The 20,960-nt window shown below is 43.0% G+C and overlaps 1 protein-coding gene and 1 long non-coding RNA gene across 3 annotated transcripts in view; both read right to left on the bottom strand.

Moving 5' to 3' along the window:
• Positions 1-20,960, bottom strand: part of LOC120981392 — a 643,721-nt gene that overhangs the window by 98,035 nt on the left and 524,726 nt on the right. The gene's annotated exons all lie outside the window — the stretch shown is intronic.
• The window catches only part of ASPG (asparaginase), a 76,397-nt gene that overhangs the window by 24,309 nt on the left and 31,128 nt on the right, over positions 1-20,960 (bottom strand). For both annotated transcript variants that reach the window (XM_040410878.1, XM_040410877.1), the window contains exons 6-9: positions 20,796-20,922; positions 16,895-17,007; positions 16,618-16,803; positions 6,020-6,133 (exon numbers count right to left, since the gene is read on the bottom strand). In XM_040410878.1, coding sequence (XP_040266812.1) covers positions 6,020-6,133; positions 16,618-16,803; positions 16,895-17,007; positions 20,796-20,922 — 540 coding nt within the window. The remainder of the gene's footprint in view (positions 1-6,019; positions 6,134-16,617; positions 16,804-16,894; positions 17,008-20,795; positions 20,923-20,960) is intronic.

Below are 20,960 nucleotides of genomic sequence, written 5' to 3'. Positions count from 1 at the left end.
AACATGACCCATGTTATATTACTGGTATAGTATAGACATCACCACACATCCCTCTTATCTTGATTGGAGCGGTCTTGCGGTTCCCTATGCGGTCCCAATGGTAGTTTAGGTGAATAGTGGGGGACCGACCACTCAGGAAGGGACTTTATATTCTAGCAATATGCATTCACTTGTAATTAGGTCTCAAGAAAACTCCTTGCCCCTAATTCTAATGGCACTGACGTGCTGCCCGACACCCCTACCTAATTGCCATGACATTATAAAAGGTGATAATACCAGGATCATAAAAACATGGCTTTCTTTCAGAAACAGTGCCACATCTTTCCACATCTGCAACTCCATTCCGATCAAGAGCTGCAATATAAGACGCCACCCATGGACAGTTGGAGTGATGTTTGTAGAAGAAAGCAGCCATGTTTTTCTAATCCTGGACGATCCCTTTAAAGGGGTTTGTAAACCCCCTCCCTGACCAGACCTGCGAAGGAAAGCATATTTACCCGCTTCCTTCACACCATGGCTGCTCTGCTGGGCTCCCTGGATCTAAACGTATTGTTTGAAGACGCCGCTGCCAATCGCCAACAAATGGTCAATTGACGCAAGGGGACCAGTTACCGCAGGAAGTTTACGTACTGGGAGCACAACAGCAGCCGATGAGCGAAGGAGTCAAGAGACAGCGCCGGGAAGCAGGTCTGCTTAGGAACTATTAAATCTTCTAAAAATAATTGTTGCAATATATTTTATTAATTAATTTTATTGTGTTTCTATCAAAATCCCTGAAGTTCAAGCCGGTCTACAGCACTTGTCACCCGATTTTGTGTTTTACAATAGATGCCACACTCAGGACAGGGCTGACAAGAGCACACATTGCTGCTCCTGCCTCTGCCCGCTGAAAGCTATGCACCGTACAGTGCTGCAGGAGACTGCACCATTGTGCTCTATGGCGTGGAATGGGCACAGGTAGGAGCTCTGTACCTGCCGCTCTGCACGGCACATCAGTACAGGACACCCTGCATTTATATGCTATGCAGAGTCGGCAGGCAAAAGCAGCAACGTGTGCTCCCTGCAGCGCCTATATGGCTACGGATTCAGTACGGGCTGCAGTGAAAAGCGCTGTAGACAGGCCCGAACTTCCAGGACCTATTTCAATAAAAACACAATAAAATCAATTAATAAAATATATTACAAAAATTGTTTTGATAGGATATGTAATGGTTATAAATACAATTGTTCGAAGGTTTAGGTGCAAATGAGAACCATTCACCCCTCCTGATATAAGTGACATTTCATAACGAATACCAGAATTGACTCCTCTGTTATTCCTCCTGGTAAAGTATAAATAACTTTACATCTGGGTGTTCCCCCCCCCCATCCCCCTTGTCAACAGGGTGTGTCCCTACACAGTGACACTTTAAACGCTTTGGGACCAGGCCAGTTTTCATAAAAAAAAATTTCTCTCCACAACTTCCAAAAGCCATAACTTTTTACTTTTTCATTTATATAACCTTATGAAGGCTTGACTTTTGTGGGACAAATATTGTATTGTATTTTTAACAGCACTATTTCATTTACTGTATTTTATATAGAAAATGTGAAAATTCTTTGTGGGTGAAAAAAATAAAATAAAGCAATCCCACCAAAAACTGGGATAATCTTATTCGGCGGGTCAGTACGATTCCAGCATTACCAAATTTATTAATTTTTATGTTTTACTGCTTTTTAAAAAAAATAAAAAAAAAACTTTTTTTGCATCCCCATATTCCGACAACCATAAAAAATAAAATAAAATAAAAAGTTAAGTCCAACTACAGAGCTATGTGAGGACTTATATTTTACTAGTTTGGACATTTTTGGACACAGCGATACCAATTATGTTTATTTTGATACCTAAAATTGGGAAAGGGGTGAAAAACTTTGTGCATTTCACTTTTTTTTGTCCCCCTAGGGATTCTCTGTACTGCCCATCAATCCTGCCCATGTTCTTTTTTTTTTTTTTTTTTTTTTTTTTTTTTCATGCAGTCAGATGTTACTTTAATTATAAAATTCACTCCAAAGCAAGTTTCTTGCATCGCCTATGTGCATTTTCTCATACTACAGCATGCTCTGGCTTTTTTTCTGGCGCTTTTTCCATAGAAAATCTCTATTGGATTTGAAAATTGATTGCTCTATGTATACAGTAAAAAAATGAAGCTGTAAATAAAAAAATGTGAAAGAAACAGTAAAAACTGTATAGTGTATTTATTTTTATTTTTTTACAACTGAAAGAAGTGCAAACAAAAAAAAATTGTAAATGGAGCCTTTTGAATACTGGATGATAAAGCAGCACAAGGCATCTTTGGCTACTTTCACACTAGCGTTTCTAGTTTCCGGTATTGAGATGCGTCATAGGGTCTCAATACTGGAAAAAAACACTTCATTGTCAATGGGGACAAAACGTAACTGAACAGAACAGAATGCTCCGATCTCATACAGGAGAGCAAACCACAGCATGCTGCGGTTTGCTTTCCGTCCATGTGTAGCAAAACGGATTCGTCATGACCCACAAGGCAAGTCAATGGGTTCTCTCTGACAATAGAAAACGGATCCGTCCCCCATTGACTTTCAATGGAGTTCATGACGGATCCGTCTTGGCTATGTTAAAGATAATACAACCGGATCCGTTCATAATGGATGCAGACGGTTGTATTATCAGTAACGGAAGTGTTTTTGCTGAGCCCTGCCCGATCCAGCAAAAACCCTAGTGTGAAAGTAGCCTTTATCTATCTGACAACCATATCCAGGACACATCAACAGGATGCCTAGTGCACCGCTATCACCATAACCGTCATAAGTGTCTGCAGTGTAGACCCAGTCTTGTGCATTGGAGAAGTTGGGTGGAGTAGAAAAGTTTTAAAAACCTTCTGAAATGAATAGAATTATTATCATATGCATGTGGAGAAACGTATTGGATCCCACTGCTTGCCCCTTATGAACAGAGTGTAGCCCCTATGTCACAATTTGTTGACGGGTATACTGCTGCCTCTCGGTTACCATATGAAGCCGGGCACCACACCTACAGCCATATCCTAGTCATTGTAATTGCTGTACTAACAATAGAGCAATCACTACTCTCCCCATCCTGCTTAAATACCAGGTAGCACTTGAAAAACTGCATCATTATATCCTGGTTTAGTTGGGACAGGTATAAACGATAATAATAGATTATGCACGATGCCTTGTATTTAGGGCCGAGGGGATTTTTAATAGACTAGTCATAGATGAAGAACAAGGCCAACCATACACGTAAGATAGCAATGGGCTGAAAGAGCCTTCAGCCAGCAGTTCTCTCATGTGTATGTCCGGCCTTGTTCACCACAGGGTTTCTTCTGCCTCTACTAAATATCTCATCATCATCATCTTACATAAAAGCCATTAATATCACGCACACCTGTCCAACTACTAGACTAATAGATAAGGATACCTGCCTCTGCTGATCCCCCGCTCACATACATGCAACCTCGGTTAGGGAGAGCTTGTATGGGTTATGATCATGAAGAAGAGAGGAAGCCACTGCTAGATACCTCTGGCAGCACTTTATCTTCCCATAAGGACCTCTGCCATCAGGGGAAAGTTAGGAGGACCCCCCCCCCCCATACAAGCGATGGTGTGCAGGTTTGATGGACATGTATGTGTATAGCCAGCATGATGGTCCATAATGGGCAGTTGTGGTGGAGAGAGATCAGGGCTGGATGATTCCTCAACACGCTAAAAATGTGCACCTGGTGGCAAATCTTTGCGGAGTTCTTCTGACTGGGCCTGTAACAGCTGCCTGTACATGGCTAAAGCTGCAGAGATTTTAGGCCTCTGCCCTTTTAGTTTTGGCTCCTGATACGCTATGGACGCCATAAATTGTCCAGGCGTAGGGGGTTGGGTCCCTAGCGTAGACAGGGACTGGAGAACAATTTTGATGTCGCCCGGCTGATTGGACTGTGTTAGAGCTCTGTTCCATTCCCCATTGAGAATCAGCCCCACGCACCACCCACTTGACAGTGGCATGAATAACATATTGGCACCATTGCTCAGGATAGAGGCGGCCGGGGGGGGGGGGGGGGGGGGGGAGAATGGCAGAATCTTTGCAGGTATAGCCAGGTAAAGGCAGCTGCTGTGGTTGGAGGACGGACCAGCAGAGTGTGTAAAGAAAAGATAAATCAACAGCATCCTAATGTGTGGTAGGGTATGCCTATGGTAGGGAATAGAGTTAAAGGGGTATTCGGTTATAATAGGGCCCGCATGAACAGGGAGCCACCCTGAAGGTCGAAAATGTGCACCACCGCTCCATTTATGTGCGCAGGAGATAGTCCAGTACAGCATTTGGGAATAACTGAAATACCCCTTTAAGGGTCCATTCACACGTCCGTATGCGTTTTGCGGATCTGCAAAACACGGACACCGGCAAAGTGCGTTCCGCATTTTGCGGACCACACATCGCCGACACTTTCATAGAAAATGTTCTATTTTTCTGCGGAACGGAAGTGCGGATCCGCGGATGCGGACAGCACATTCCGGCCCCATTGAAAATGAATGGGTTCGCACCTGTTCCGCAAAATTGCGTAACGGATGCGGACCCATTTTGCGGACGTGTGAATGGACCATAACAGATGGGGCTCCTTCAGTTGGCCAGACTGGCTAAAAAGAGCATCTCTTACACTAGCGGACCATATATAACGGGGGCGGCTTATCGATTTCAATAGGACTTGTGTAATGCTTTATTTCCCCTGTGGTGGCGCTGCAGTGACCCTGAACACTTGCTGATCGGTTCCTCTATAGGTTTGGTGGATTACTGGGGAAAGGTGGACACCGTACTGGAAAACCCCATCGTCTGCTTATTATCCGGGGACATTTCTAACAAAATGGGCTACGACAAAACAAGCAATCCCTTTAAGGGAAAGCTCAGCTCCTCTGATAATACTGTGAAGACGCTTACGTTGTATCTTACATTATGTCCTTTGCAAGCCTGAAGCTTAAAAATTCATTTCATTTAAAAAACAAAACAACAGCAATATAGTCTAGGAAGCCCGATCCGGCCCATTTTTTAATAAAGAAAAATTGCACAGAAAAAAAAAATACAATAAAATATGTATAGGCTTTTATTAAGAAGAGTTTTTGAGAAGATGATGTTATTAAAAAGAAAAGGAAAAGAAGAAGTTTTTCTAATGGATTTTTTTTATTCAGATTCTAAGGATTAATTTTTTTATATATTAGATACACAAGACAGAAAAGGGGGTTTCCAAACGGTATATGGCTAAGCTGGGTTGTGCTAAGAAGTGAGAGATAACCAGGGGGCGAAGGCAGAACGCATCAGCTGATAATCTGGCATCTTGGTCCTCAGTATCACATCAATTGGGGTCCGACACCAGCACCCCCATGCAATCAGCTGTACACAGCAGCCGCCTGCAGAAACACTGACAAACTGAGCCAGAAGCACAGCGCCACCACCGTGTAGTGGCCGTGGTGGGTTACTGCAGGCTCCCATTCAAGTAAATGTAACCCAGTGCGGCCTCTACATTGTATGGAGCGGTCTGCGTTAGTTCTGGTGTCTGCTGCGGACAGCTGATTGGTGGAGGTGCTGGGTGTCAGACCCACTGGGTCTATTAACGAGGATCTATCCTAAGGAAAGGTCATTAATATCTATAACCCTCAACACATGGAGGCTTTCCAGGATATAACTCCAATGGCCTATTCTCAGAATAGGATATCAATGTACAGGTGGGTCTCATCACCCCAAGCCCCCCGCTGATGATCCTTTATCCAGTGTGGCTGTGCCCGCTAGTGCAGTTCAAACCATTGCAGCCAATGTACAATAAAGGATTTATCCATCTTTTTGCCTAGAAAACTCCACAAACAGATGGTTCCAGCCCCTGGCGGCACTACAATCCTCACCATGTGATACACAAGACAACTTTCACCAAATCTGAACAGGGGAACCAATACAAAATGAATGGGCCCCATGTCATGGATTTATTTCTGGACTTGTGACACTTACCTGGGTCTTCTGCTCCAGTGGGAGGTGAGTTTTGCCAAGAACATAGGACAACTTCACCAGAGCAGCTTCTGGAGTCAAATCGCCTCCAGGAATCACTCCGACCACCGTAAGAGACTGCAGAAATAAGAAAACAGGTCAAAACCAAACTTCAATAATTTACTGTCTGAAGTAATGAGAGAAATTGTCACTTTTACTAAAGAAAAACTATTTGCCATGTGGATGTCACACGTGGCCACTAAAGACGTATTTACTATTAACTAGCTAATCTATTCTGAACAATTCGTACGTAACACTGCTAAGCAGCCTGCATGCCTATCTGGGCAACCGGGGGTGGTCAAAGGAAGTGATATCTTCTGTGTAACGCGCTGTCTATCCATGTGTGAGTTAAAGGGGTTGTCCAGTGTAAAAAATATTGATGACCTATCCTCAGGTGAGGTCATCAAATCGACAGGGGTCCAACTGATGGCTCCCCCGAAGGATCAGCTGTTTGAGGTACCTGCGCTCTACTTATATGGGACGATCAGTTGGAACTACACTGCCTCTACAAGCGAGACGACACAGGTAATTACAGCGCTCGCACTTAAAGCAGCTGATCGCTGGGGGTGTCGAGAGTCGGACACCCGGCGATCTATATTGATGACATCTTCGTGCAGACAGGTCATCAATATTTAGCACTGCACAACCCCTTTAAAAAAGGTGTCTGGTTTGGGCAAAAACATTTTTTCAAGAGACCCCTGATGAAGAACGGCGCACTTACTAACTTAGTAGCACTGGCTGAGGCTACTTTCACACTGGCGTTTTGGCTTTCAGTTTGTGAGATCCGTTCAGGGCTCTCGCAAGCCGTCCAAAACGGATCAGTTTTGCCCTAATGCATTCTGAATGGAAAAGGATCCGCTTAGAATGCATCAGTTTGCCTCCGTTCATCGCTCCATTCCGCCTGGGAGGCGGACACCAAAACTCTGCCTGCACACAATGGTGTTCAATGGCTATGTTAAAGATATTACAAACGGATCCGTTCTGAACGGATGCATGACGGATCTGCATCAAATGCGAGTGTGAAAGTAGCCTAAAGCCTCTTAAAGGGGTTGTACACGCATTAAATGTTGTTATTTTAAAATAAATCAGCATGAACAATTAGGTTACTTTTGTAATTTACTTTCCGTTACAAAATGTTCCAGTAATGTGCAGGTCCAACTGCTGAGGTGGTCGCACAAGCTCTGTTCCATCCTCCACTGCATCCGCCGTATCTCCAGTAGTTGTGACAGTTACAGGGAGACCGTTGTAGCAGAAAGGACACCCCTCTTCCTGAGCTGCCAACTTGAAATAAATGTAGGAGATCAACTGGAGCAAATGAATGAGGAGACCTCTGGGCCCATGTGAGGTACAGGGCTGGTTCTAGCTTTGTTAGAAAGAGATTGTTGTGTACTATATGTCGTCTGGTTTTCATGTTTTATATCCAACATGGCATAACCCCTTTAATTCACAAATAAGGCATTCAAAACAAGGTTGCTTTCTTCCGAGTACACTGCCACGTTTGTCCATAGGTTATGTATGGTACTGCCATTCAGCTCTAAGTAAATCGGGCTGAGCTGAGAAAATAACCTGTATACAGGTGTGTGCGTTTCTCTGGAAGTAAGCAGCCATGTTTTTCTAAACCTTGACAAACTCTTTAAAAAAAAAAATCAGGCAACTCTAATCGGCCCCCAAACATGAAATAGAAAGCATGAGAAGACTGCACAAGAAACCATGCAAAAACATAAGAGGTACAGAACTGAGAAAAAGAAAGTTAGTGTGCTATTAGTTTACTGAAATGGAGGGAAGTGTTTGTTGTGTAGATTCTGCCACAGGCTATGTGACGAGCTGAATTCAACTGTATCGTATCAACTGCATTAGGGCGAGTTCACGTTTTCGGCCTCTGGGAGCAGATAACGATCCCATTAATTGACAACAAGAAGAGATCTTTAAAATGGTGAAGAAATACGGCTGGGGGGGGGGGGGTGGGGTTGTTGCAGGGCAACTATAACAAGTGCACAATCGAAGATCACTGTGTAGCAGTACAGCCTCAAAACATAATAGAACTGCATGCGGTTAGCCCCTTCAGGACCCTGCCATTTTTCACCTTCAGGACCCTGCCATTTTTTCAGATATATGACCACTTTAATGTGGTAATAGCTTTGGAACGCTTTTTACTTATCCAAGCCATTCTGAGAACTGTTTTTTGTGACACATTGTACTTCATGATAGTGGTAAATTTCATTCAATATTTTTCATTTTTATTTAAAAAAATAAAATACCAAATTTGCAAAAAAAGTGGAAAAATTCACAACTTTCCAGATTTCAATTTCTCTGCTTTAAAACAGATAGTGATACCTCATATAATAGTTATTACTTTACATTCCCCATATGTCTACTTTACGATCGGATCATTTTGTGAATGACATTTTATTTTTTGGGGACGTTAGAAGCAAATCTTAAAATTTTTCCAAAAATTTCTAAAACCCACTTTTTAAAAAGGACCAGTTCAGGTCTGAAGTCACTTTGCGAGGCTTACATAATAGAAACCACCCAGAAATGACCCCATTTTAGAAACTACACCCCTCAAGGTATGCAAACTGATTTTACAAACTTTTTTAACCCTTTAGGAAAAATGTAAGATGAAATTTCAGAATTTCACTTTTTTGGCAGATTTTTCCATTTTAACTAAAAAAATTTCCGGTAAGGTTACTTTCACACTTGCGTTGTTGGATTTCGGCAGGCAGTTCCGTCGCCGGCAATCTGTATGCAAACGGATACCATTTGTAGACGAATCAGGATGTGGATCCGTCTCACAAATGTATTGCAATATCGGATCTGTCTCTCCGGTTGTCATTTGGAAAAACTGATCCAGTATTCATCTTTCACATTTTTTTGCGGTCTGAGCATGCGCAGACCGCAAAACCGGATCCATTTTTCCAGAACACTTGGGGCCGGCATTAATGCATTTCAATGGAAAATAATGCCGGATTCGGCATTCCGACAAGTGTTCCGGAATTTTGGACGGAGAAAACACTGCAGCATGTTGCAGTACATTCTCCGTCCAAAAACGTACAGTGACTGAACTGAAGACATCCTGATGCATCCTGAACGGATTGCTCTCCATTCAGAATGCATTAGGATAAAACTGATCAGTTTTTTTTCCAGTATTGAGCCCCTAAGACAGAACTCAATACCGGAAAAGTTTAACACAAGTGTGAAAGTACCCTAACAAAGCAAGGGTTAACAGCCAAACAAAACTTAATACTTATATAGGTGAACAGGGCACTCAAGGATAGCTGCGACCGTGTATTTTAAGCAAAGATGAGCTTTATTGATAATATAAATATATTTGATGCATAAAACAATCAAGAATGCAGTAGAATAAATAGGTTATTAACAAATAAATATAATGAATATTCGACAGAGCAAAGGCTATTATTCGATTAATCAGCAAATATTCAATAGTCCAATATTGTAAATCTTGGATCCAATGATTGTGAACATCCAAAGACTTGTTTGCAATAAGTCTATTCGTTTTTTACTTTCATATTGAGACAACAGTCATATGCTTTGCAGTTACAAAAGGACAAGATTATAGGAACCTTAATGCCGGTAAATCCAAAAATCACCTTTACAAAAGCACCTAATTTAAGTATAAAAGTGGCCCCTACGGTGAAAAAACAATTAAATAGGGAATCCACCATTTCAAGTTGGATAGGTCTACAGGGCTTTTTTAGGTGTGGTACCTGTAGGAACTGCAAACTAACATCTTTCCAAAAAAGAACCAACGAATTGGTGTCCATTAATAACAATCATCGTCATCTAATAAAGGATTGTCTAACGTGCAATTCAGAGAATGTTATTTACGCTATGGAATGCCCGTGTAAATTATACATAGGCAGAACTAAAAGATCTTTAAAAAAACGTATTTCGGAGCATATAAATAATATACGGAAGGGATTTGAGAACCATTCGCTATCATACCACTTTAAAATTACACATAATCAGGATCCCTCAGGTTTGAGGTTTTTAGCCATTGATAAAGTGGAGAAAGAATGGAGAGGTGGCAACCATATTGAAAGGATGTCGAGACTTGAAACCAAGCGAATCTTTGAGTTCGATACTCTTATACCAAGAGGACTCAATGCAGAGTTTGAACTCTTTGGATTCTTATAAGTAATTGGTGGGCGCCGACGTTTCGACGTTTAACTGACTGTTTATATTACAGTCGGTTTTTCCTCTAGACGTGGGCGCCCCCCATAACACATCCCTCGTATTAACATGAATCATTTTTATATCTTTTATGTCTATATCGACAGTTTTATACAATTTGTGCATTTTAACATATTTATTTAGGAGTCATTTGGTAGATTATAATCCTGTCTATATTTCCCTTTTAAAGTTGTAATAGAGACTTTTAGTGGTATTTGATATTGTTCTTAATGTTTTAAAACTAATATATATTGTGGATGGGCAATATGTGCCTTTATTTAAGTGAAAATGCAAAAAAAAAAAAAAAAAAAAAAAAAAAACGCATGGAAACCGCATCAAAAACGCATGGTGTCCATATGCGTTTTTTGCATCAATAGATGCAGAAATTTAAAGTATATAACTGGGTGAAATTGCAGAAATGTGATGAATTGCAAAAGCCAGCAAAAGCATTTTTTAGGTTCCACATATGATATTTTATTTTTTAGTTTCCATATAGGACATTTCTTTTTGTGATTGTGATATAATGTGGAATACCAGAGTATCACAGACAGAAATGGTATTTGATATTGTTCTTAATGTTTTAAAATTAATATATATTGTTGATGGGCAATATGTACCTTTATTTAAGTGAAAATGCGAAAAACGCATGGAAACCGCATTAAAAACGCATGGTGTCCCAGATGCGTTTTTTGCATTAATGGATGTAGAAATTTAAAGTATATAACTGGGTGAAAATTGCAGAAATATGATGTATTGCAAAAGTCAGCAAAAGTATTTTTTAGTTTCCACATCTGACATCTCTCTTTGTGATTGTGATACAATGTGGAACACCTGAGTACCGACAGACAGGAAATGAAGATTGGATTGAGACCAAGTTAAACAAGTAACATCCAGTATAAAAGAGGGGTTATGGATGGGGTGAAGCATACCACTGAGGAAGGGGTTGGACCCCGAAACGCGTCTGGTGCTACACCCCATCTTTGTACTGAAAAAACCTACCTTACCATTAATCGACCATAACCGAACAGAGAGCCGGCTTTAATCTCCTGATTGAATACTGCTACAAATATCTAAAGGCAGATCCTGGGAGTAAGTACACTTGAAGGCTCTTGTGATTATTTCGGACGAACACTTGGTCGATACAAAGGTAATGGACTTAATTCGCTTGCAAGCTTTCAGCAGTGAGTTGCTGCCATTCACGTCGCTTTGGCGGGACGCCGCCGCGACTATTTGAATAACTGCAAAGCATATGACTGTTGTCTCAATATGAAAGTAAAAAACGAATAGACTTATTGCAAACAAGTCTTTGGATGTTCACAATCATTGGATCCAAGATTTACAATATTGGACTATTGAATATTTGCTGATTAATCGAATAATAGCCTTTGCTCTGTCGAATATTCATTATATTTATTTGTTAATAACCTATTTATTCTACTGCATTCTTGATTGTTTTATGCATCAAATATATTTATATTATCAATAAAGCTCATCTTTGCTTAAAATACACGGTCGCAGCTATCCTTGAGTGCCCTGTTCACCTATATACGTATATGCTTTTCTAGATTGAGTGAGTGGCCTCAATTTACAGGAGCACCTGGTGTCGTTTGAGTGTTCTTAGTGCGACATCTTACTCAATTTTACAAAACTTAATACTTATTACCCCAATTCTGTAGTTTACAGAAACACCCCATTTGTGATCGTAAACTGCTGTACGGGCACACGGCAGGGCGCAGAAGGAAACGAACCCCAGTGAAATCTGACCCAGCCTAAGGGGCTGGATCTCACAGGCTTCCGTAGAAGGCAAGTGCGGGGACCCGATGGAGATGCGGAGGGCATACAAGGGGTTAATACGCCGGCATGGGTGTTTACACCGATGACGGCGTATGCACCAGGGGCCCGGCTGTCAGTGACTGTTGGGTCTGTGCTGCAGATCGTGCAGGCGCAGCTCCTGCACCCGCCCGATCAGCCCACCGTACATGTACGGCGCTGGTCCTTAAGTCACGTCCACCAGCGCCGTTAATGTACAGCGAGGGTCCTTTACGGGTTAAAGCATGACTGGCAAGTTAGCGTAACTCCAGAATTGCAAAAAATCCATTTTTGTTTTGCAATTTTGTGGTTGCCCTGGGACCTCATTTATTTCTATTATGTTTTAGGCTGCACTACCACTATTCGTATTCCCTGTGCAATAAGCATTCTGAAGACTCTATTCTTATAACCGGTGTCGGACTGGGGTCCCTAGGGTCCACCAGTAAAATTTATTTTGGGGGCCCACTGTATGGATACATTCAATTATTACCTGCTCATACAGCAGCAATATGCTACCAGATGATTGAATATAGAGGTCCCTGCAGCCGCTTTAAGGAGGTAGGTCCTGGGGAAAAGAGGACACTGGCTAGCTTTCCTCTGTACCTAGAAGTCGTCTCAGCTCTGATCGTGTCTAATAATAAACTGGGGAGTTTCTTTAATAATCTATCAAGTTTTTTTTTTTATATAAACATAGGCTGTTGAGGTGCTGTACATTGAATATACGTATGTAGTGCAGTAAGTCTACTGTGTTATGTGCCGCTTGTGCAGGGGGTGGGGGACTAGGGGCCCACCGGGGGATTCACCTGTACCCCTGTGGGCCAGTCCGAGCCTGCTTATAAGGCTATGTTGTGCCCTTCCTCTATTACTCCTGCTAGAGGTTTATGAATAAAAGGTTACAACTAGGTGTTACCAGTATCCAATCAGCGCTGCCAGTGTCAGACAGGGACACATCTCCATGTGGTGACACCCATATGGAACTTTATGCATAAACTTCTAGCAGCTATAATTGAGGAATGGCATAAGGGAAGATGCTCTAGAATTGCCATTTCAGGTGTAATACCACAATATAGTAAAACAGACATGTGAGTAGTAACAGTCCTCTTTAAAGGGAACCTTTCACTTCAATTCTGGACTATTATCTGCAGTAATACATGAGTAGTATTGTCAGCACTCAAAGCTGCACTGAAATACATGGTCAGGACTGCCATGCACAGGAGACCTCTCCATTATGTTAGCACAGCAGTACAGACTGTGTATTTCAGCACAGCTTTGAATGCTGACAGCAGGGGAATGGGGGCGGTAGGAAAATAAGAAAAATAGTGATCTAGACTCCTTAGGCTACTTTCACATTAGTGGGTGAACAGCCTGCCGGATCTGTGCTGCCACTAGTGCACGCGTGCCGCCGGAAGTCCGCTCCGGCCCCATTCACTATAATGGGGAATAAAACTTAGCCCCGCCCACGCTAGTTGATACTAGTCGTGACGTCACTGGGCCGGCGGTAAACAGTGAGAAGGCCGCGGCGCTACTGGAGCACCGCTGCCTTCTCAAACAGCTGATCAGCGGGGGTCCTGGGTGTCGGACCCCCGCCGATCAGATGCTGATCAGTTAAAACAAAGTGCAGAACCCCTTTAAGTATATGCATACTGGAAATTAACCATTATACTGTGATATATACATATAACTGGAGTATTGATAAAAAAAAAATATATATTACTATAAAAAAGTCTGCAAAGAAGATTGACCAATTCTAATAGGGCTCTACTATTGGACAATAATTGAGTATTTTTGGGGGCCATTTATAGACATCTCAAAATAGGATACGCTGTGAATAAAGCATCCTAATCTGACACCACGACTACTAAAGGATTGGATAGAGCAGCTATTGATCTCTATCGCCTGATCCCTCTCCTTGTACTATCTCAAACGGGATACAAATTACCCATTTTAATAGATACATTATTGATGAGGCACCCCATAACTGGCCGGTTACATCTACCAGGAGGCCAGACATAGGAAGTGGCCATCATTCATTTCTGAATAGTATTATAATAGTGACACTGCTTTTATATTTTTATGAAACAAATTAATTGTTTTTATATTTACACTGATACTGCTCTCTGCTTGGAGAGTGGCGGCTCACAACATTTTATTTTGTAACAAAGCTGTGAGATGGCCACAGCGCTACTGATCGGCGGGGGTCCCGGTTGTTGGATCCCCACCGATCAGTTACTGATGACCTATCCAGAGGATATGTAATCATTTAAAAAAAACAATTCTCAGATAACCCCTTTAAATGAAGATCCCATCATAGAAAGCAAGGTATCTGGGACTTTCTAATATTATTAAAACTGGGTAATTCTAAGGACCTGTCACCCAGACAAGTTTCAGGGGCTCCTGCGTGCGGTCCTATTGAAGCTGAAATGATGGGTGCAATAGTATTTATTTAACAGATTCAAAAAGGACTACTGCAGGGTTCAAGGAAAGGAGGTAAACTTCCCGACTACTAAGAAACAGACATCTGAACTGCAAGCGTGACCCCAAAAGGATAAGTAGCTGAGCTGGGTCACAAAGGGAAGGGACATATGTGGCAAGTTACCCAATTGATAGGATCCCTTGAAAAGGGGGCTATCCCATGACTATTGTAAATAAAAAAATCGGACATCATATAGGACATGGCGATCTCTTTCTAACGAAGCTAGAACCAGCCCTGCACCTCACATGGATCCAGAGATCTCCCCATTCATTGCTCTGCTAGATTTATATCAAGCAGACAGCTCAAGGGGCGTGTCTTTTCTGCTGCAGCTCAGGGGGCGTGTCCATGGTCTCCCTATCACAGCTCAGGAGGCAGTCGAAGGATGAAACTGAGCATGTGCGGCCATCCCAGTGAGCCGGACAAAGAAATAAGAAAAAGAACGAACAGCAGGTGGCGCTATACAGATACTTTTTTCGAATAACTCAGTGGCTATGCTAAATTTTTTAATACATGCAGTTACAAAAGTATTCAGATCCAGACGGTGGTTTGAAAACTGTAGAATATTTTTGTGGGACAACCCCTTTAAGCCTTGCATTAAATAGGTTGACCAGCATAAGAAAACCCTGTCTGCTTTCTTCCGCAGACAGCATCATGCCTGTAGTGCACCTCGGCTTCCCTGTAGTGGATACAGTCAAGTTGCAATAACGCATATAACCTGTGAACAGACTTGTGGTGGAGGCTTGCAATGAAAGTAGTTGTGCTTCTCTCATCCTGTACAACAGTCTATAAAAAGGACCTTTCACCTCTTTGTTTTGTCCTGTATCTCGGTTACTCCTTTAAAAAAAGGGTGTGTCCCTACATAGTCTGCACTGACTGGACAGTATCACACACCCCTCCAACAAGAGAAATGGTTACGCCCAACAATGCAGATGTAAAGATGCCTCAGAATTGTGATTTCCTGGAGAGTACAAGTATTTGCTTAAAAAAAACAAAAAACCATGTCAGAAGAGGAGGTGACAGACCCTCTTCAAAAGTCAGCAGGGAAATCACATTTAAACCAGGCACAATACCTTCCAGGTCTTGCTGGCTATAAGAGTACTTTTTATATTGGTATCCAATGCTACATTCCTGTGATAAACTGCATTTAGTACACATTTAAAGGAGTGGTTAAGTGCCCCAAGGGTGGGCCCAAGCCACTGCGTGCACCCTTGCTCTACCACCAGCCTGTCCTTCTTGATTGGCAGAGGCAAGCTCCTGCATTGTCATCTCGCCGGACCTTAAATGGGTTTACTGAAGATCAACATTGATGACCTATCTGCAGAATAGGCCATCAAAATCCCATCGGTAGGGGTGCTACTGCCAGCACCCCCACCAATCAGCTGTGGCGCTCATTGAGTGTCCTTTCTCGCCCAGTGATGTCACATAAATCGGTCACATGGCCTAGACAAAGCTCGGTCCCATTCTAGCGAATGGGCCTGAACTGCAATACCAAACACAGCCACTATACAATGTACGGCGCTGTGCTTGGTAGGCTGCGAGGAGGCAGCCGATAGGCAGGGGTGCCAGGAGTCGAACCTCCACCGATCAGATACTGATAATCATCAATACCAAAATCCCAGACAACTCCTTTAAATCTCATGCCTGCGCTGTCGTTAGAATACTGACGCATGTGCAGTACAAAACGGTGTTCTGGCCCAGTGGCAAGGATCTTTAATGTGCATGCGCAAGATTTCAGGGCTAAGTGAGAGGACAGTGCAGGAGCCTGCCCCTATTAATCATGGAGAGGTAGGGGTTGGCTTAGGAAAACAGCAGAACTAGGTCCGCCCTCAGTGCACTTAACAGCTCATTTGCATATGAATGACAAGCCTTTCCCACTGTAATGCAGCTTCAGATAACTAAATAAAAAGGTATCATTACATTCAGCTCAGCTAAACCAATGTGCCTGGTTTGAATGTGAATTTCCTGAAGACTGACTCCTTTAAGGGTTAACACAGCCCTACTGACCACCTAAACATAACATGTCTTCTATAGGAGAAGCCCCCCCCCCCCTTTAAGGCTTGCTTAAGAATACTTTACTATGTATACAGACCTTTCCAGTTGCGTAAGACTCAGAGACGGAGCCCCGTAAACACTGCGTGCAGTTGATAATCGCCACGCCGCGGTCTGTAGCGGCCTTCAGTTCTTGAAGTAAATCAATTCGACAGTTGGGGGCATTTCCAGTGCCGTAGGTCTCGAGCACAATGCCCTCCATGGGGGGCTGAAGAAAAGCTTTTACCTGTACAATGAATGACAGCAGTGACATCATGAAGCGGACACCTATACCTTCCTGGGTGTGTCGCAACTCATTTCAACACAAAGATACGTACGGTGGCGGCGGTGATTCCGGGAAATATTCGGAGCAGACCCACATTTCTGTTCATGTCTGTGTGCACGTGGAACTTCTTCGTAGTGTTTGCTCTCCAAACCGTCTCCCAATTAACTGGAAAAATCAGAACAATGCTCAGTATTCAAAGAAAGCTAGGATTTCACAGCCAGCTCTATGGAAGAATAAAAAAGGTCCTTCACTATAGACACAAAATGGGAAAAAACGGTTTATTTCTTATCTTAAGATAGGATTGCTTGCAGTTGCAGGCCAAATCCCGAGACTGCACTAGTGAGAGAGTCCGATACCTGCAAGGTGCAGCAGCGTTTTCATAGAGACCTTGTGTGGATTCAAACAGATCTACACATTATGGCCACATATTAATGGAGCGTCTCACTGACAACACGGCACCTGATTACAATCAAAAGAGGACACACAGTCACCAGGGCCTCAGACTTTACACATCAAAGAAGAGATAAGGCTGGGGCTACACCATAACATATAGGGAACAACTACACCGCAACATGTATCGAGCGACATTTTGTAATGCTACTCTATGGCGTCGCACTGCGACTGCAACGCAGCGCGACACCATTGCAAAATATGTCACGCGACATTGTCACATGTCGTTGCGTAGCCCTAGCCTAAATGTCACGAGAACAGTTTTTGTGAACAAAAATTTTACCATCCAGGCGACTTCTAGACAGTTCCCCATTTCTCTGCTTTGAACTTGCGACGCTCATTGTCCTTAAATAACCACAATTACTGATCGCTCGAGTAGAAGTGAAAACCATGTAAGGTTGAGCATGACGAACGAGCCTGTGCGCTACATCCAGCTGCTTATCTACCTACACAAAGTATATAGAGAAATCTATACACGGCACAAAGAGCTGCGAGATACGGAAACGTCAACGCCCTATCACAAATACTGAAGACTGGTTATTGTAGTGTCCTGATTAGGAGTTTTTAGTTTTTTTTTTCAAGCACACAATCTATTTTTTTTTTTTTTACAAACCGCTTACAATGGTATAAAATAAAGTGCTGCTCCTGTGCCAATGCTTCGCTGCGCCCCTGCCACTTTGTTTACCAGTGTCCAGCATTGACATGGTATCGGCGTATCAACACCACTAGTAATTTGCTGCAGCAGTCACGTGTCATGTGGGCATGATATTACTGGAGCCAAGTTTACAAAGATTGGTGGCACGGGATTGCTATGGTACTGTTGCCTTTTGGTACTTTGCTTCGATAGTTGATGGTCTATCCTCAGGATGGGTCATAAATATCAGACTGGTGGGGGTTTAACCCCAGTATAGCCGGAAGTAGACAGCGCCATACACTATGCAGTGGCCGTGCCGGGGTACTGCAGCTCAGCTTCCATACAGCTGTGGGCTGGAAATGCAATGGAATGAGCCTTCTGTTTCCAGCTCCATCCACTGTGGAAGAGGTGCATGCCTCTTAGAGACCCACATCCTTCTCACTAAACCATGTCCACCTGAAGCGCAAAACGACAAATCGTGGCTTGTGACAAAATGCGCAACTTTTTTGCACACAAAGACAAATCCCCACTTTGTGCGTTAAAGGGGTTCTGCAGTTTTTTTTTTTTACTGATGATCTATGCTCTGGATAGATCATCAGCATCTGATCGGCGGGGGTCTCGCTCTTTACCGCTGGCCCAGTGACATCACGACTTGTATCACCTAGCCTGGGCGGGGCTAAGCTCCATTCAAGCGAACAGAGCTTAGCCCCGCCCAGGCCAGTTGATACTAGTTGTGACGTCACTGGACCTGCGGTAAACAGCGAGAAGGCAGCGGCGCTACTGCCAGCGCCACTGCCTTCTCAAACAGCTGATCGACGGGGGTCCCAGGTGTCGGACCCATCCAGAGGATAGATTATCAGTTTAAAAAAAATACAGAACCCCTTTAAGATTACACTGTAGGTTTATTTGCATTTCGGTATAAAACCACCAACAAATATCAAAAGTCTCAGCTCTGCTGCATTTCTACTCTGAAAGTATAACATAGTGTAACGTGATACAGCAGTGTGGATGTGTCCATAGGCGGTCACAGCTGCACCCTGTAAAATAGGACCCATTATTAAAGGCAAATTTATCACCACCCACATATATGATCCAAACATCAAACTGTCCTACGCTTCTAACTCCTCTTCAGCCTAAGTACTGGATGCAGTCAGGAGCTTTGATGGAATAAGTGCATCTGGTAGAGCAGTTTACGAGCAGAGTGTTCTGCGTCCCTATAAACTGGTTTATAAGGCAGGTCCTATATAGTTGGCATCAGGGTCACTGCCCTGGTTGCTGTTCTTAATCCAGCATGCACGGACTCCCTTCTCAGGCCAAAAAATCTTTCCATAGGAAAGTCTCGTATCAGCAGCAGGGAGGAATTCTTAAAATAACAACTCCCTAAGGAGTGGCGCATCCACTCAGTTATGAAACAAAACCAGCTCGGTGGCTTTTAATGGCAGCTCGGTGCGGGCCACACAGGAAATCAGGTGAAATACTGACAAGGGACGAAAAACCTCAAAATCTGGATGTAAGCAGAAGCAAGGATTTCCAACCAAAAAATAAAATAAAAATAAATGTATATATTATGGGAGTCTTGGGTGCAATGAGGCAATAAATGCCGTCACCACGATCTTGGACTTTTCTCTGGAGCGATACATGAGCAGTACATCAGAAAAGGAGTCCAGATTGCTATTTTAGTCTGTCAGGGTTTTAAGCTGCGCTGAAACACATTGTTGGGACTGCTGTGCATGCGCACGAGTCATCTCCATTATGTTAACATGGCGCAGCCACCATCATTACTTACAGGGGTTTCCCAGGACTGTAATATCAATGGATTACAGTATCCTTCAATATCAGATTGGTGGAGGTCCAGCTCCTGACGCCCCAACCCACAGCACATTCATTTTTTTTTTAATGGTCCATTCACACGTCCGTATGTGTTTTGCGGATCTGCAAAACATGGACACCGGCAATGTGCGTTCCGCATTTTGAGGACCGCACATCACCAGCACTCTCATAGAAAATGCCTTTTCTTGTCCGCAATTGCGGACAGGAATAGGACATGTTCTATTTTTTTATGGAAGTGCGGATGCGGACAGCACATTTTGGCCCCATTGAAAATGAATGTGTGAATGGACCCTTATTACGACGTATACCGTATTTTAATAGTTCAGGCATTTGTGGATGCAGAAATGCAAATGACCTTTTTTATTCTTTATTTATATAAAAAGGGGGCGATTCGAATTTACCGATATTTATTTTTGAAATATTTTTATAAGCTTTTTTTTTTTTTGTAAGCCCCCTTCACAGGGGACCTGGACATGTGATCTTTAGATTGCTTCTACCATATACTACTGTGATTTAATACAGTTGTGAATGGGAAATTCTGTATATTCCTACGGAGCACCTGCAGGTGTCCATAAGAATATACCTGTGATAGGCCTGTTAGCCTCCAGCCTATCACCACCAATGATCGGCTTCCCTGGTCTCTGTCAAGACCATCAAGGAATATATATTCTGAGACTACTATACGGGAATTCTGGCTAGGACACTCCGGCAATTGTGGGGGCACTCTTGCTGTTGTGGGACTACTCTTGCTGGTGAATTCAGGGGGGGGTCCTGGCAGTAGCTGAAGCACCCGTTTCCCCATGTCTAACTGATCCAGATTTAAGCTGTAAACCTCTTGCTCCGGGACATGAAGGCGTATTCACGGCGAGGGTTGTGGAGCGCAGAGAGGTGATGGAGGTGAAACTCCACTCTACTATGAAACCCATCATTAAAAGGACAGTTTTTGTTTGTTCTCGACCAGTTTCATGACTTCACTCAACTTCCGCTCACAGACTCTCACATGCAGGAAAATTTACAGGGATTATACGGCTGGGCTTACTTGTAATATCAACTTCGGCGTTGGCAAGTGGAGGCAAGTTAGGAGATGCGAACGCATTGAAACTTCCAGCATCCACCTTAGTCACCCGGTTTCCCCTGTAGAGCTTGTGATGAAAATACAGACACACCTGAGAAAACGAGCAAAGAGAAAAGTCAGAAGAGCAGA

The sequence above is a fragment of the Bufo bufo genome, chromosome 11, assembly GCF_905171765.1.
Source record: "Bufo bufo chromosome 11, aBufBuf1.1, whole genome shotgun sequence".
In the NCBI taxonomy this organism is placed as follows: Eukaryota; Metazoa; Chordata; class Amphibia; order Anura; family Bufonidae; genus Bufo; species Bufo bufo.
The sequence above is the reverse complement of the archived record's forward strand: the minus strand, read 5'-3'. Positions and strand labels throughout refer to the sequence as shown.